This window comes from Akanthomyces muscarius, chromosome 4 (genome assembly GCF_028009165.1).
Source record: "Akanthomyces muscarius strain Ve6 chromosome 4, whole genome shotgun sequence".
Lineage (NCBI taxonomy): Eukaryota > Fungi > Ascomycota > Sordariomycetes > Hypocreales > Cordycipitaceae > Akanthomyces > Akanthomyces muscarius.
In genome coordinates this window covers 1,098,602-1,112,758 of record NC_079244.1, presented here as the reverse complement: position 1 = coordinate 1,112,758, position 14,157 = coordinate 1,098,602, and the positions used below count along the sequence as shown (strand labels likewise).

The 14,157-nt window shown below is 48.9% G+C and overlaps 7 protein-coding genes across 7 annotated transcripts; 2 read left to right on the top strand and 5 right to left on the bottom strand.

Moving 5' to 3' along the window:
• Positions 1-866: 866 nt before the first annotated feature.
• On the bottom strand, positions 867-3,730 carry LMH87_011011 (uncharacterized protein; the record flags this gene model as incomplete). Its single annotated transcript, XM_056200082.1, has 2 exons — positions 867-944; positions 1,004-3,730. 2 exons carry the CDS (start codon positions 3,728-3,730, stop codon positions 867-869), a joined length of 2,805 nt encoding a protein of 934 aa, XP_056051967.1.
• A 633-nt stretch (positions 3,731-4,363) lies between these two features.
• Positions 4,364-5,119, top strand: LMH87_011010 (uncharacterized protein; the record flags this gene model as incomplete). Its single annotated transcript, XM_056200081.1, has 3 exons — positions 4,364-4,396; positions 4,443-4,946; positions 5,030-5,119. The coding sequence occupies 3 exons, from the start codon at positions 4,364-4,366 to the stop codon at positions 5,117-5,119; spliced, it is 627 nt and encodes a 208-aa protein (XP_056051966.1).
• A 2,047-nt stretch (positions 5,120-7,166) lies between these two features.
• LMH87_011009 (uncharacterized protein) lies at positions 7,167-7,601 on the top strand (the record flags this gene model as incomplete). The annotated part of the gene is made up of 1 exon (XM_056200078.1): positions 7,167-7,601. One exon carries the CDS (start codon positions 7,167-7,169, stop codon positions 7,599-7,601), a length of 435 nt encoding a protein of 144 aa, XP_056051965.1.
• Positions 7,602-10,481: 2,880 nt separating this feature from the next.
• On the bottom strand, positions 10,482-10,990 carry LMH87_011008 (uncharacterized protein; the record flags this gene model as incomplete). Its single annotated transcript, XM_056200077.1, has 2 exons — positions 10,482-10,743; positions 10,791-10,990. 2 exons carry the CDS (start codon positions 10,988-10,990, stop codon positions 10,482-10,484), a joined length of 462 nt encoding a protein of 153 aa, XP_056051964.1.
• Positions 10,991-11,391: 401 nt separating this feature from the next.
• LMH87_011007 (uncharacterized protein) lies at positions 11,392-11,814 on the bottom strand (the record flags this gene model as incomplete). The annotated part of the gene is made up of 1 exon (XM_056200076.1): positions 11,392-11,814. One exon carries the CDS (start codon positions 11,812-11,814, stop codon positions 11,392-11,394), a length of 423 nt encoding a protein of 140 aa, XP_056051963.1.
• A 66-nt stretch (positions 11,815-11,880) lies between these two features.
• Positions 11,881-12,774, bottom strand: LMH87_011006 (uncharacterized protein; the record flags this gene model as incomplete). The annotated part of the gene is made up of 7 exons (XM_056200075.1): positions 11,881-11,885; positions 11,957-11,993; positions 12,079-12,185; positions 12,252-12,294; positions 12,386-12,487; positions 12,543-12,584; positions 12,718-12,774. The coding sequence occupies 7 exons, from the start codon at positions 12,772-12,774 to the stop codon at positions 11,881-11,883; spliced, it is 393 nt and encodes a 130-aa protein (XP_056051962.1).
• A 158-nt stretch (positions 12,775-12,932) lies between these two features.
• LMH87_011005 (uncharacterized protein) lies at positions 12,933-13,970 on the bottom strand (the record flags this gene model as incomplete). Its single annotated transcript, XM_056200074.1, has 2 exons — positions 12,933-13,466; positions 13,530-13,970. 2 exons carry the CDS (start codon positions 13,968-13,970, stop codon positions 12,933-12,935), a joined length of 975 nt encoding a protein of 324 aa, XP_056051961.1.
• Positions 13,971-14,157: the final 187 nt, after the last annotated feature.

The following is a 14,157-nucleotide window of genomic DNA, read 5'->3' as shown; positions in this document are numbered from 1 at the left end:
AAAGACCACATTGGCTTCTTTTGTTTCATTATAGTTTTATTGTTGCCCAAAACAACAGAGGGGGGAAAAAGACGGACCAATAGAGGGACTCGAAAGGTTTTACGAAGATGGGATCTGGACACGGGCCCAAGGGAAGTGTCTGCGGCGCAGATGATAGAGTCGTACATTGAGAGTCGTATATACAACAGGCCTCAATGCCTAATATACCAAACAAACAAAAATTACTTATCTTCGTGTCTAATGAATCTTGGTTTCACAAGCTAGGAACAAACAAAAGAAGGACCACAGTAGCAACAATCAGAACGGCGCAGAGGAAACAAGGCAAGAGCAATATTAACAGCGACGAAGAAGTACATCACTACCGAAGACAGCAGCAACAATAATGACAAGAAGAAGAACAGCAATAAGGAAAACAGCAATAATAACAATAATAATAATAATAATAATAATAATAATAATAATAATAATAACATCAACAACAACAATAAGATGAGCGACAAGCAAAGTTGACGCCTTCCTTTCGCTGTCCATCAACCAAATAACCTGAATCGGTGTCTCGACGTTATGGAAACGCCCAGCACCCCTTGTGATTGGCCAGAAATTGGATTGCGTTAGGTTTTCAAGAAACGGATTACAGAAGTATCAATTGGTATACTCGTACAAGTCCCAACCTACATGTCCAACATGACCGCGAGTGTAAACGCCTTTCCCCTTTACTATGTCTCGTCCCAGCTACGTGGCTACCAAGAAAATCGAAATACTAATATCCATCAAACACAATCAAGTAGACACCGCGCTCCAGATACGCCTTTAAATTTTTTGCCCCGCCTCAGCAAGTCCAGCAAGCAACATGCCAGTGATGAGTTTCACTCTTCATCTTCCTCATCGTGGCGAACTTCAACCTCGACCTTGACCAAGTCAAGGAGTGAAGCAATGTAGGGGCTCTGTCGTGCAATTGTTAGCAGGTTTATACAACAGTTGTTTTGGGTATTAGATGACTCACCAGTGGTCTGTTTTCGGCCAAGAGCTCATACAGACGAGGAGTCGCGGCGCGGAACAAGCGCTCGTTCCATCCGCCTCTCTCTTCCGTGTTGCGCTGCTGTTTGATCAGCTCCTCCTCGGCCTCCGTCTTGACAATGTTGCGCGCAATGTTACGCAGCACCAACACCGCGCTGAGCGGAATCCCGGCGGCTTGCGGCGGCGCCTGAGGGTTGCGCTCGTCACGCACAGTCACAGTCTCCTCGAAAGTAACCGGCATCGTCTTGGCGGGCACAATCCATTTCTTCGGGGGGGCGGCGCCATCAGCATTGACACTGGCAGTGCCAGGGATGACAGCGCCCACATGTGTCGTAATGTGGCGTGCAAAGTCGCGCAGGTGCATCTTCGTCGGCTTGCCATATTTCTTGCACTCACCCCAGGTGCACGTAAACGACTTCTCAACATTTTCAAAATGCTCGTCCTCGTTGCTGGTCGCTTCCAGATGCTCGGTCATGATGTGGTTCCACATTTGCTCTGGCTTCAGGAAAAAGTGGCCGCACTTTGCATTGCGACGAGTTGCATCATTGGCCCAAAGACAGCGTCCATATTCCTTTCCGTCGATGGTCAGCGGGTTCGGGCGAGCACGGATGCCGTGAATGATGAATTTCTGTTGCCCATCGCTATTTTCGCGCAGCACCTGCGCGTTCGAGCCCTTGTAGACAGCCGTACTATTCCTTATAAAATCGGCTGGTGTAATCATCTGTTGTTGCATGTCCTTCAAAGGAGCCGAAAATGCTGCTTGATACGCTTGCCAGGCAGCCAGCTGGGTGACAAATGACGACCCATCTTCGTCAAAGAATGACTTGACCCATTGGTGCACCCTGTCGGGCTCTTCCAGTTTCAGCATCTCCTCCAAGAGATCATCGGGCATGGGCGCGACTTCATCGCGCGACGGCTGTCGCTGTTCTGGTGTCAGGATGAGATCGTACTGGACCTTGCGGGCACCATGGGCCAAAAGGCGCACAAGTTGGTCGACGAGTCCTTCCGGGTGCGTGGAACGAATCAAGTTGTCCAGGTTGGGCACGACGGCCGTATACTGGTACAGAAAGTCGAGGCAAGCATCGATAAGCTCATCATCATTCAACAAAAGCCAGCTCGTGATGCGTTGCAGGATGTCTCCAGGCACTTCCTTAAGCTGGTTAGTGGCTTCCAGGTTCATGGAGATGCGGCCTAGCGCTCGCAGGGCGCTCAGGATGGTACCACGGTCATCCGAGGTCATCTGTGCCAGGAGCGTCTTATATAACGGGTCATCCGAGTCCAAAACCATAAACGACGTTATTTGCTCGGCAATGTCGAGCATCATGTGTTTGATTTCCACCAGCGAATCCTTCTCAGGCAAATGCAGAACAATGCAAATCAGGTCCTTGACAGGCGGAAACTCGGACATGTTGTGCGCGTTCTCGGGCAGTGTGACCATGTTGCGTATCGTTAAAATGGCTTCTGTGATAAGCACCATTTTGTCAAAGTACTCCCCAGTTTGGAGAATGTCGGGCGTGTACTTTTCAACCAAGTTTCCGATTCTCTCCAGGATGTCTGGGCTTCCGTAGTTGCCATCCAAAATCCCGAGTTCTGTGGAATCGTCGTCAAGATCCCAAGAAACCTTCCAGTTGATGTAATAGAAGAGCTCTCCGACTTCAAGGGCCTTCTCGACGAGACCCTCGGCCAGGCCGGGGAAGGAATCAAATTTGTATTTGTCGCCGCGTTCAAACGAAATCTTGACCAAGTGATTCAGCGCGAAAGCCTGTTCGGTGGGGATCCGGGATCTAAGAGCATTGAGACAACGGGTGTAAATGTTCGGGCCGTCGAAGCCAGTACCGGGGAGCATAGGTTGGCGGGGGTCGGGCGCAGGGCGATATGACAACCGTGTTCTAGGAAACTCGCTGGGCGCATTGCTAGGGGTTGCAACAGGTCGCAGTTGCAGAGGCTTTACATGCCGGGGCTGGTATGCTGTTACTGAAGTCGACGTGTTTTCAGGCTTCGGTGGGTGGTGCGCGATGGAAGGGCCGCGAGCATGCATGCTGGTTGGACCTTGCATACCCGGGTGTCCCTGAACTTGGGGGGAGGCCGTAGCATGGTGGCTCGAGGTTTGTCGCGTAATCCTGCTGGGACCGGTGTCAGGTTGGAAGATGACGCGCTGTGCAGGGGCTTCTCTCAATCCACGAGATGCTCTGGCGCTCGAGACGACATCAGTGGCAGGCCGTTCGCGCACAGGGGTTCCATCGTCTCCGGATGCAGCTGAATCGTTGCCAGCCATGTTGCTATCCCTTTTGCCTCTGAAGTTCTCTCTAGTTCTCGTCAAGAGGCCAGCACCCTTGGCAGTGACATCTTCAAGAATATCTTTCGGCGGCGGCTCTTTGCCGTATACAGTCTTGATTTCGTAGGCCGCCAAGTTCTTGTAGAACTTTTCCTTGAGCGCAAAAGCTGTCGACGCTTCGTTGTTGGAGAAGAGACCGAGTTCAGCAGCCATGCGACGCCAGGCGAGCTTCTCTTCCGAGACCTTGTCGTAGCCGCCGCTGGTTACGATATGGTTGAAGACTTTGAAGAGATCGAGATGAATCAGGCCGACTTTCGGCTCGGGATCCAGGACTGTTCCACGGTTGTTGTGAAACTCCTTGAGCTTTTCCATGAATTCTTCATATTCTGGCGTACGATCGATGGTATGAGGTGCCACCTCTTCGCCGGAAGTCGCCATCGTGACAACCGCTTCAGCTGGAAGCTAGCCTCCAAAGAATTCTACGGTTTGTCGAGGCTACAGTCGTTGACAGGTAGTCCGGGAGGTTGGTGCGCTCGAGCTGCCACTGGATCGCCGCTGGATTCGATATATTTCGGAAGCTTCGTGCGCCAATTGCGATTGAGCGATGCTAAGATGTAGACGTTGCAGGATGTGCTGGGCTTAACTGGCGCATAGCTAGCTCGAAATTGAATTGGCAGGGAGACGTGTTGCGCGACCGCGACAGAAAAAACGGGCGGCCAGGCTGCGGCTTCACACACGTGACCACAACCGTCGGCAGCGTTTCCGAATCGCAGGCGGGAGCTGTGATTCGGCCTGCATGCGTTTGCATGGCGGAAGAGAAGAAAAAAAGACGCGAAAGACGAATTATGCTGAGCATCGGCAAGACCTCATACTGGGAAGCATTCGATCAACAAGATCAATTTGTGCTGTACTATGGCGCACCAAGCTTCCCCAGTCTCCTGCGCAGCTCTCAAACGGCTAGAGCTGAAGACTGGCTCCTCTAATAGAGCATTCATACCGAATCACAATGCAGGGCAAATATCTTTCTCTTTACAACGGCAACATTCCGGCTCTCTTGTTAACGATGCTCTAATGCTCGCCGTTAACAATGACAGCAAACTCCTCGTAAGTAGCGCGACAGCGTACGCTCTGTGTTGCTAACGGCGGGTAGATTTCCATCCGATTGACCGATGTTCTGCGCAACTCGGGCATTGCAGCTGATATAATTTCAACTAATGCAGCATCATGTATCATCTTCGTCAAAGTACCCAGCCCCGACTGTACGCTCCTCGCGCACTTCGAGAATGCCAGAGATTTTCACCTCTCCGTCTACGTGCTCGAGATGGCTGGGTTTGCCATCAACAGCGATGTGCGGACTTCTACTCTTGATCTCGTTGACCCGGTCCCTTTCCCGAATTCCGAGAATTCTGGAAACGCCAACCCAATGAGACTATCGTCAATCACAAATTTTCCGTCCATGAGCCAACCCGAGCTCTTTTCCCAGGGTCAACTACAACGGGTTGCTAGTTCCACCCACGTCGATCCGTACGGCAATCATTCTCTACGAAGAACAGAATCAGTCCCAACGCAGAATTTCAGCGATTTTCTGCCGTCCACTAGAATTTCGCAACCTCCTGTTGAGCTGAATCCCTACAACTACTTCGCTTCCGATAGAGTCAGCGGCGCGTCGCCACACCCCGATCCATATTCACGCAGTGCACCCGTTTGGAGCCTCAACGGGGCTAATATCAGTGAAAGTTCTTTTCCGTGGCGTCTTTTATCAAGCGCAACCTCGGAACGGCCAGTTTCAACGCCAGGCTTGCACACCACCCCATACGGCGACAATGAGGGAATGAGAAGTAGTCTGGCTGTTGAACAGCTCGACACTGACGCCTTGTCAAAAGCCTCAGACTTCCGTCATTTTATGCCGCAAGCGCGCAGATTGCCATTCGCAAAGTCTAACACAGAGATTGTCAAAACAAGCACGAAGTCCGCTGCTAAGCGCAAACCTCGCGACGGTTCAGGGTCGGGAACACAAGTCGAGAGAGACACAGATGTTGGCCCAGCAATCAAAAAGAAACGCGTAACTATTAAAAAGACCGCGAAGGTTCGGACAGAGATTAAAATCCAATCTCAAAAGGCGCAGCAATTTAAAAGTCGGGCAACTGGCGGCCGTAAGGCTGAGCCCGGAGAAGACACTGCAGCAGCGACGAAAGCCACACAGCAGATACCACCAGCAAAGCAAATCAGCAAGACCTCCGCTCCTAGAACCAGATCTTTGGCAAAGATATTGCCATCAGAAAAAACTGCGAACGAAAAGCACGTGGAAAAGAGGCTGCCAGAGCAAAGAGGCGTCGCCACTAAAGGCACTACAAAAAAGAGTGAGCCAAAGAAACAAGCCACCAAAGCTACACCAGCAAAGAGGCTTCCCGAGTCTTCCAAGAAGATGAAACCACCTAAGACGGGCTCCCCAATTAATAATACCGCTTCAAAGACCTCGTCAGTTGACGAACCGAGCGCCCGCGCAGACTCGACCGCCTCACATCTACATTTGCAAGTGGAGAAAAGCACGCCCCAAACACAGCTAGAAAGCCCTAACTCAGGGGTGAAATTCTCAAGTGATAATTTGCAGTTGGCCGAAGCAAAGTCCAACGCCACACTACTAATATCGGAATCGACAGTCCTTGACGCCTTGAACCTGATGACTTGGAAAATAATAGATCAATACGAAGCGGACCTCGACTGCGGACTAAACAGATTTGATATTGCTCAGTACTATGTTGATAGCCTACACAATGCTCGCTTTGAATTTTGGCATGACAGATTGGCAGAGCTGGGCAGTGCGAATCCTCTCCATGTCAGGCAGCCTGTATCGTAGACTGTTTGGTTCATGGCTCGCATAGTCGTCAATATTTAATAAACAATCATGAGAATGTTCTATGTCATGTGTTTTCTTTATTACTCACTATCCCAAGAAATTCCCGGGATCATGTGCAGATAGATGCATGTGGCGCGCTGAGGCGCCACAATCACGATGCAAGAATTCAGCCTTTCATACATTTTTATTATTTTAGCTTTGTACATAAAGCACACAAAACTCAAAAAAGAAATCATGTTTCCGTAGCGTATTGCAGCAACATAGACATACATACTCTTCTTCCTCGAAGCGTTGCGCTGAAAGTTTCTGCCATTCAACATCTCCTGACCTTTCTGACTGCAAAGAACTTTTCAGTTCTTGCATTCTAACCTACTCTCATCAATAAGAAGCATTTTACTTCTCAAGGGCCATTGCTTGCTACGGCGCCGCAATCGACCACTGCTTGCCGGCCCAAGCCTATATAGGCGGTCTTGTATCATATATCCTTCGGTTTTCCTACCTTCTGCTTTCAACTACCATTGCATTTGTACGTCAGTATCCTTCATCTTCATCAAGCATCGATCCAAGCAAGTCTTACAGATTGTCTTACCAGTCTTTTGCAGCTTACATCACACACCATCTTGCATCCCATACCAATCATTCAGCAATGTCTCATTCAACACCTCCCATTACACCTCCCCCTTCCCCTCCACCTACCTTGACGCCTCCTTCTACACCTCCTCCCCCACCCGCGCCTGCTCCTGCACCTCCTCGTGCGCCTCCTCGCGCGCCTCCTCGTGGACCTCCCCGTGGACCTCCCACTAAACCTTCCCGCAGACCTCACTCTACGCCTTCCTCTGCGCCTCCATCTACACCCATCTGTGCTGCGAAGCCCCCCCCCCGTCCGCCCCTCGCGCAGTAAACCGCCGCAAATCTAGGGCCATAAAAAAGAAGCTCCTCGAGCTCGCTGGCCCCGAGGACCCCATCGACGAAGGCTGGGCTTGTCGCGCCGACGGTCGGTGCGACTTCTTCCCATACATGGACATCTCCCAGGTCCAGGTACTGGTCTTTACGACGGACTACCATCTTTTCAAATTAACGCAACGCGAGCCCGAGTGGAGGCCCGACCATGTTCTCTATTGGGGTGAGGCCAAGGGCTGTGTCGTCACCATTTGGAGCGAGTTTGTGTCCAAGGTCGACCGCCGTCCCGGCCCCGAGGAGGCACCGGGGGCCCAGACGGGTCTGCGCTTCATTGTTCCAAACCAGAAAACTGTCGATCTTGATCTGCGGACTGAGATGATCAATAATGTAGGCAGAGTATGCTTCAGGCCGACGGACAAGATCCTTGCTCTTCGCCTCACTGACTTGGGCGCGCCACGCGTCAAGGGCAACGAGGTGAGCTGGCAAATTCGCCCAGTACGTTGCTCGCCTCGCCTGGTACTTGGCCCCCTCCTCAGATCTCAAAAGTTTTGATGAGTGTTTTATGACTTGGTCATGGAAAGTGGCACCTGCCACGACTTACAAACAACAATTTATGGGATATCGTGCCGCCACCCGGAGGAACGCTCGGATTGTTTTGTCGTCCATGTATACGGTTGTGGTTTAATAATTCTTTTTTTGGTCCGAAATTTTCTTCCTTGCTTTTAATCTTTGTTTGTTACGGGGCTCTACTAGGAGCTACGTTTGGCTGCTTTGCTGTCTGCTTGCTAGATGGCACGACTCTTGGGTATTGTCATTCGGGTTGTCCGTCCAGAACGAAAACTAATAGGGAAGGTGGCCCGCAACAATTTCTCGTTCTGGTATTGGTTGTTTTGTTAGGAGTTTCTTGCTGGAGGATACATTTTATTTTTTGTTGTCTCTGTCGATGCCTTGCCGGCATTTTGTAGGGTCATTGTCGTTGATACCGCAACGCAAGCATTTTTTTTTCCATGGTCAATTGTTTAGTTCGAATTTTGGTTCTTGTGCGATTGTACTATTTCTCTTTCCTGCCCCTTTTTCAGCTGATGCTTTCTCGCTTGACGTGATGTTGAAACTTATGTAGGAAGGCGCAAACGCCGAGCATCTGCAGACGCGTGTCACCACATAATCTCCCTTTGGCTGTTCAAGTCTCCCAGACAGCATTCTGTCACCTCACAAATATATTTCCCATCAGTTTTCATTACATATATATCCTTCAATCATGATTGGAATCAACACGTTCCTCCTTTCCCTCACCACATCCACATGCTTGGTTGTCGGCGCCTCTGAAGGTACCTTTGACTGGAGAATAGTTTTACTGTTAAGAGTTCTACTTTTAATAGTACTTACTATATAATATAATACTGCTTATTGCTACCCTATAGCTTCAACCTAACTTACTTTCTAAGAAGCAGACCTACTATAACTTAGAGAATTAAGCTACTATTATAATAATAGATATATTTCTTCTAAATTTAGCTAAAGCGATATCTAAGTATCATTAAATTACAGGGTTTTAGAAATTATGTTATGGGCTTTAGGATTAATAAGGTTTCTTAGGGTTTCTATATATTCTATATATTATAAATAAGTAAGGCGCCTAGACGGAGGTCTGCGGCCTAGACTAGACTAGTAGGGGACTAGCTAGTAACGTAACTATACTATATGCCTAATCGGGAAAGAGGAGTATAGTTATATAACTACTTAACTTAATTAAGGTAGTTAAGGTACTATAATGCCAGATAACGCGCTCAATACGTGTGCGCCACACTGCCCTTATATTGTAACTATAAAAGTCTAATACCCTATAGTAGGTAGCAGAATTTTAACCTTTTTTCCCCTTAATATAATACATTTTTAAAATACTGCGATTAATTAATTATAAAGCCCTGCATTTACGGGCAGGAATTGCCCTTCCGGGCATTCTCCTTCGACCTACAATAACGACTTATTGTTAAGGCCTCCGCCATAAAACACAAGACGCGAATTCGACCTACACAGAGCAACTCAACCTAAATTGACTTAATTCTTAAAGATCGCGATTAATTACTCGAAGGCGCCTTTTATTATACCGATATTTAACACACAACCCTTATAGGAGTAATACCTTAATATTAGAGCATATAGAATATTTCTACGAGTTAGCGCACAGCTTTACTTAGTGTTTGTGTTCCTAGAATCACAGCAGCTAGTTTTAAGCGCTATTTAGTTTTAGTAAAATAGGGCTTAGTAATATAGTTAGATATAGTAAAGTATAATAATATAAGAGAAAGAAAAACCTATAAGTATAAAGGATAAGATAGACTAACTATAGTGGCTTTAAGGATAAGACTAATAAGGGAGGAGTATTATATTATAAACTAGAATATATATAAGGCAGACTAGGGAAGTGGCCTAAGGAGCGACTAGGCGGGCGCTTATAAGTGGCCTAATTAGGATATTAGGTTATATAATTAGATTACTATAAATTATAGTAAGCTAGTAGTAATCTAAGATAGTATCTATAATAATAGATTACTTAGGATTATTAGTAATCTAAGTAATCTAGGAAATATAATAGAGAGATAGATAGGTACTTAAAGGAGGGGTATTCTAGTAGCTAGGCAGTCTAGATCTCTATTAATTAATCTAAGTAATAGTTTCACTATTAAGAGTTCTACTCTTAATAACTAATTTATAATACTACTTAAACGTGCTACCCTATAGCTTTAAGCCTAACTTACTTCCTAAGAAACAGACCTACTATAACTTAGATTTAAGCTATTATTACACTAGGCTGTATAGCGATCGATGGCAACCATTTTGCGGAGGGCATAACCAGAATCTTCATCCTCGGTTGCTTCCCTGATTTCCTGAAAGCATGTTAGTTCGCAATCCTTTCGCAATCGTGCGCAGACTCGCGCCCTCTCTAGTTCCAGGCTGTAACGTTCTTCGCTCTGGTTCTTGCTAGACTCTCGATGCGAGCTACCATCGATGGTGGTGATGCTGTCAGACTCTGAAGCCATATCCTTGGACTCTGAAGTGGCACCATGGCGGCGTACTTTTGTGTATACGCGCCCCTCGGTAAGTGCCAGCAGTGAAGTCAGATGGCCAGGCAGATGGAGTGCTTCCGCTACGGAATGCATAGCTGTAGTCAGGGGCCGTATGAGGGTCGTCCTGTCGGAGAATTGCGGAACATATTCCCTTATACTCTGATTCTTGACCGTAATCCGATGTGGGTGACGGCTCTTCCGGCTCCTCAGGCTCTTCAACACGAGGGCCATCGAGATAGTAGTCGTGAGGTCTTAAGCTCTCGAGATATTGAATGTGGGGTCGACGAGAATTAGCCACTCCTTGGTCGATAGAGAGCGCTCTCCCTGGTCTTTGGCTTGCTCTGAGAATTGGGAGATAGTCTTCCTATTTTGCACTTCTCGCAAATATTTCTTCTCTGATACCGCCAGTCGATCGACGGCGGCAGTGTGTAGTAGCGGAGCGCCAGTGTGGTAGTGCTGATAAAGGACGTCGGGGTATCTCCTCTATGCTCATGTGACTCGAAGAAGCGCTTTTGTCCGATTTTGTGTCTTCCTCTGGGGATTGAGGCCGGGCATCACCGTCTAGATCCTCACTTGTGGTTTGCGCCAGGTCGGAGCATGGGGCCATGCCAAAGCCAGCGTCGGCGCTCGTGTCCATGTTAGTCACTTTCAAAACGTGGGTGACTGTACTTACAGTTGCTTCAAATAAGTCTCAATCCTACGATTCTTCTGGTTATTGACAAGTTCGTCAATGAGCTCATCAGGTAGCGCCCGCGGGGGCAGTTCCTCGGCCGGATGACTCGTCTGCCATGCCTGCATGTAGGAGTCGCTTGTGTAAACGTAGTGACAGCTAATGCTCTGCAGCTCCTCCTTGAGCCAGGCGTAATTTTCCATCACCGTGCCGATGCCCTCACCAAACTCAAGTGCCACGCTGTACCCATGATACGCCGACCACTTGGTTCGTGATAGCAAAACTTGCAGGGCGTGCCCAAGCTCTATCTGAGATGCAATTAGTGAGTTGGCCCATGCCTTCGGCAGGAGTCGGGTGGAGTGGCTGCGGCGCATTGGCTACGGCGATATCGAGGCTGAGAAGAAAGAAGCGTACCTCGCCACGGGCAAGCAGATTTCCAAGTTCTGCGAGGAGTTTAATAAAAATATTCGTCTGTATGACGGCGGATATTTGCTCTTCTCAGAGGCGAAGCTCACGGGCCTAAAAGAGAGCGATGTGGCGGCATACGAGATGGACGAGGGTGGCAAGCGACGAGTGCCGATGAAAGTGAGCGACTATGCGAAGATTATGCGCGAGGCGAAGCACGCTGCTTGCATTCGATACGGCGCCTCCTCGGCCTGTACAGAATGATGGATCCGAGGCCAACTACAACGAATACACCAACTATGCTGCCGCCGACAATATCGAAATTGTCGCCAATCACGGATACACCATCCCAGAAGCTCCCCTGGGGATCCGCGACGTTCTGGACGAGCGAAAGAATTTGGATGATGCCGATGAAAGCAGCGACAAAAACGGTGATGCCAGTCAAAACAATGGAGTAATACAAAATGGCAACAACATCGCGTGAAAATGCTTTAGACGTGTATAGAGCCATCATGAGAGCTCCGTCGGTGGTGTCCAGCAAGCACATGCCAGCTGTGGAAATGAATGAAAATAATGGAAAATTCAGGCAAGGCTCATAGCCATCCGATACACGCCTCTTCATCCCCTGGGGCTACTTCAAAATCAAACCTTGTCACATCGTCTTTAAAAGGCCAAAGATATGTACTCGTTACTCTAGTTACAGGAAGAGCATCCTGTTAGAACAACTGTTTTAACACTTTGTAATCGTCGTGGATGAAACTTGCCTATGGTGCTCGCTGCTCGCCTGGTATGCCTCCAGCGCTGCCTTGTCCTTGTGGTAGCTCACGAGCGCGTAGTGATAGCCCTTGCTCCTCTCGATAGGATCCGTCACCGACGGCCCTCCTACGACCAGGCTCTGGTTCAAGACACTAGGGAGATGTCGCAGCTGTTTCAGCTCCCGCACGAATGTCTCCTTCAGCTCGGCAGTTGCATCCTGCCTAAACTTGAACAGCACTGTTTTTTTGAGGCGCAAGGCGTCAGCCAGTAACCGCGGGAAGAAGAAGGCGTCCACTTATATACCGATGTGTACAATGGTCTTCGTGGGCGTATCTTGGCGAATTTGCTAGAAAGAGGGATAATTTGCGAAAGGGTGGTATAGCAAATTGTTTGCTTTTTATCTACAAATGAGGATGTGGCTTGGATCGGAACTTTACCGCGCAGCCCACAGCACGCCAACGGATAATACCCGCCACCATACGATACAGGAGAGAAAGGCATTGAGCTTTCCGTAATTTATCCCAGATGGTTTGGACTGGCTGAATTCTTTCCTTAGAATGGGCCTTCGAATCGAACGCATATTCCGTCACTTACCTCGGTCGCCAATTGCCTATTTACAATCGCAAGCCCTCGGAGCTGTTGTCACAGACGTAGCGTCCTGCACGTGTCTCTTCAGTCTCCAAGGCCACCCCAGTCTATAAGTTTATTGGGAACCTCGTTCTGAGTCTCTCCCCGTATCTGTAAAACAGAAATGGAATTGTAAAAATACCAGAGTGATGAATGCCAACAAGCTGTTGCCCCAGCCGAGGCCGAGAGTCCCGTACATTGCCGGCCCTGCAAGCGGCAACAAGGCCCCAAAAAGACTGCGTAGTACCGTGTTAGCCACCAGTGCTGATGCTGCGGCTTCGGTCCCAAAAGCGTCCACCAAGTACAGCTGGGCGAGCATAAGGGTCAAAAAGGCGCCGAGCCCAATCACAAGCGTGCCTAGGATCGGAAGGATCCAGTGCGTGACCTTGTCTGCGCTCCATCCGTACCAGAAGAAGCCAATGGGATGACCGGTGTAGACCACATCATGAGAATCAGTCGAAGCTCCGGCCGCTCTAGAGTTCCCTCACGTGGCTGATGTAAAAGTTTGTCGCTAAAAACAGCAAACAGAACAATGCTGATGATCATGCCAATGCCAAGGCCCAGGTATGCGAGGCCGGAAATCTCGGTCGCTAAATGGTAAGTTTGTTCAAAAACTCCGGGAAATGTAGTAAAAAGAAGATAGATGAGGCCAAACATGAAGGCTGTGTAGAGGGACAAAAGCAGAACCATAGGAGAAAGGAACAGCAGCCGGAGAGGACGCATAGAAGCCCGCACGAGAAGTTGAGTAGGTGTGCGGTTCTTATCGAAGCTTCTGGCCTGGAGTTCCATATTGCCAGTGGATTTGCGCAGTGATGCGGCTTTGCGTTCCAGAAGAACAGGTTCGAATGTCTCCCGCATCAGGACCAGCGCCGTCACGGAGACGATGCCAGCCTGCGTCAAATTTCGCGGTTAGATATATGATGTCTCTAACAAGTCAACTCCGAAATTATGTACCAGGGCCAAAATTATCCAAAAAGTCCAGCGCCACCCCAGACGTTCAGTCACGAAGCCACCAATGACAGGGCCAATTACCGGCCCGAGAAGTGGTCCGAGGGCGAATACAGCCATGGCCTTTCCCCGTTCGCTCGCGATGTAGAGATCCGCAATCGTTCCCCCACCGATGACCATCGGAGCAGATGCAGCGCAGCCACAAACAAATCGAAACACGAGAAACATGGCGGTGTTTTTGCTGAGGGCACAACCAATCGTGAAGGCCACATAAAAAGCATTACAAACGTGGTAGATGACGAGCCGGCCGTACAACTCGGACATGGACGACAAGAGCAGAGGCCCAAAAACGTAGCCTAGAAGGTAGATGGATACAGTGAAGGATGCGACAATGTTGCTGGTAATGCCAAACTCCTGTGCCAGTTTCGCGGCGCCAGGGGCAAACATGACGGCGGCGAGGTTTCTGAAGAGACTGTTATTACGCAATTTTCGAAAAGATATACTTATAAAAATCACGAGTAGAGGGTGAAGACACTGATTATCAGGACATGCATGTTTTTTCTGCCCTTGGTCCAGTTTCGTGGATTCGCAACGTCTTCAGAGCCATCCCAGCCAACAATATCGGGCTTGACTG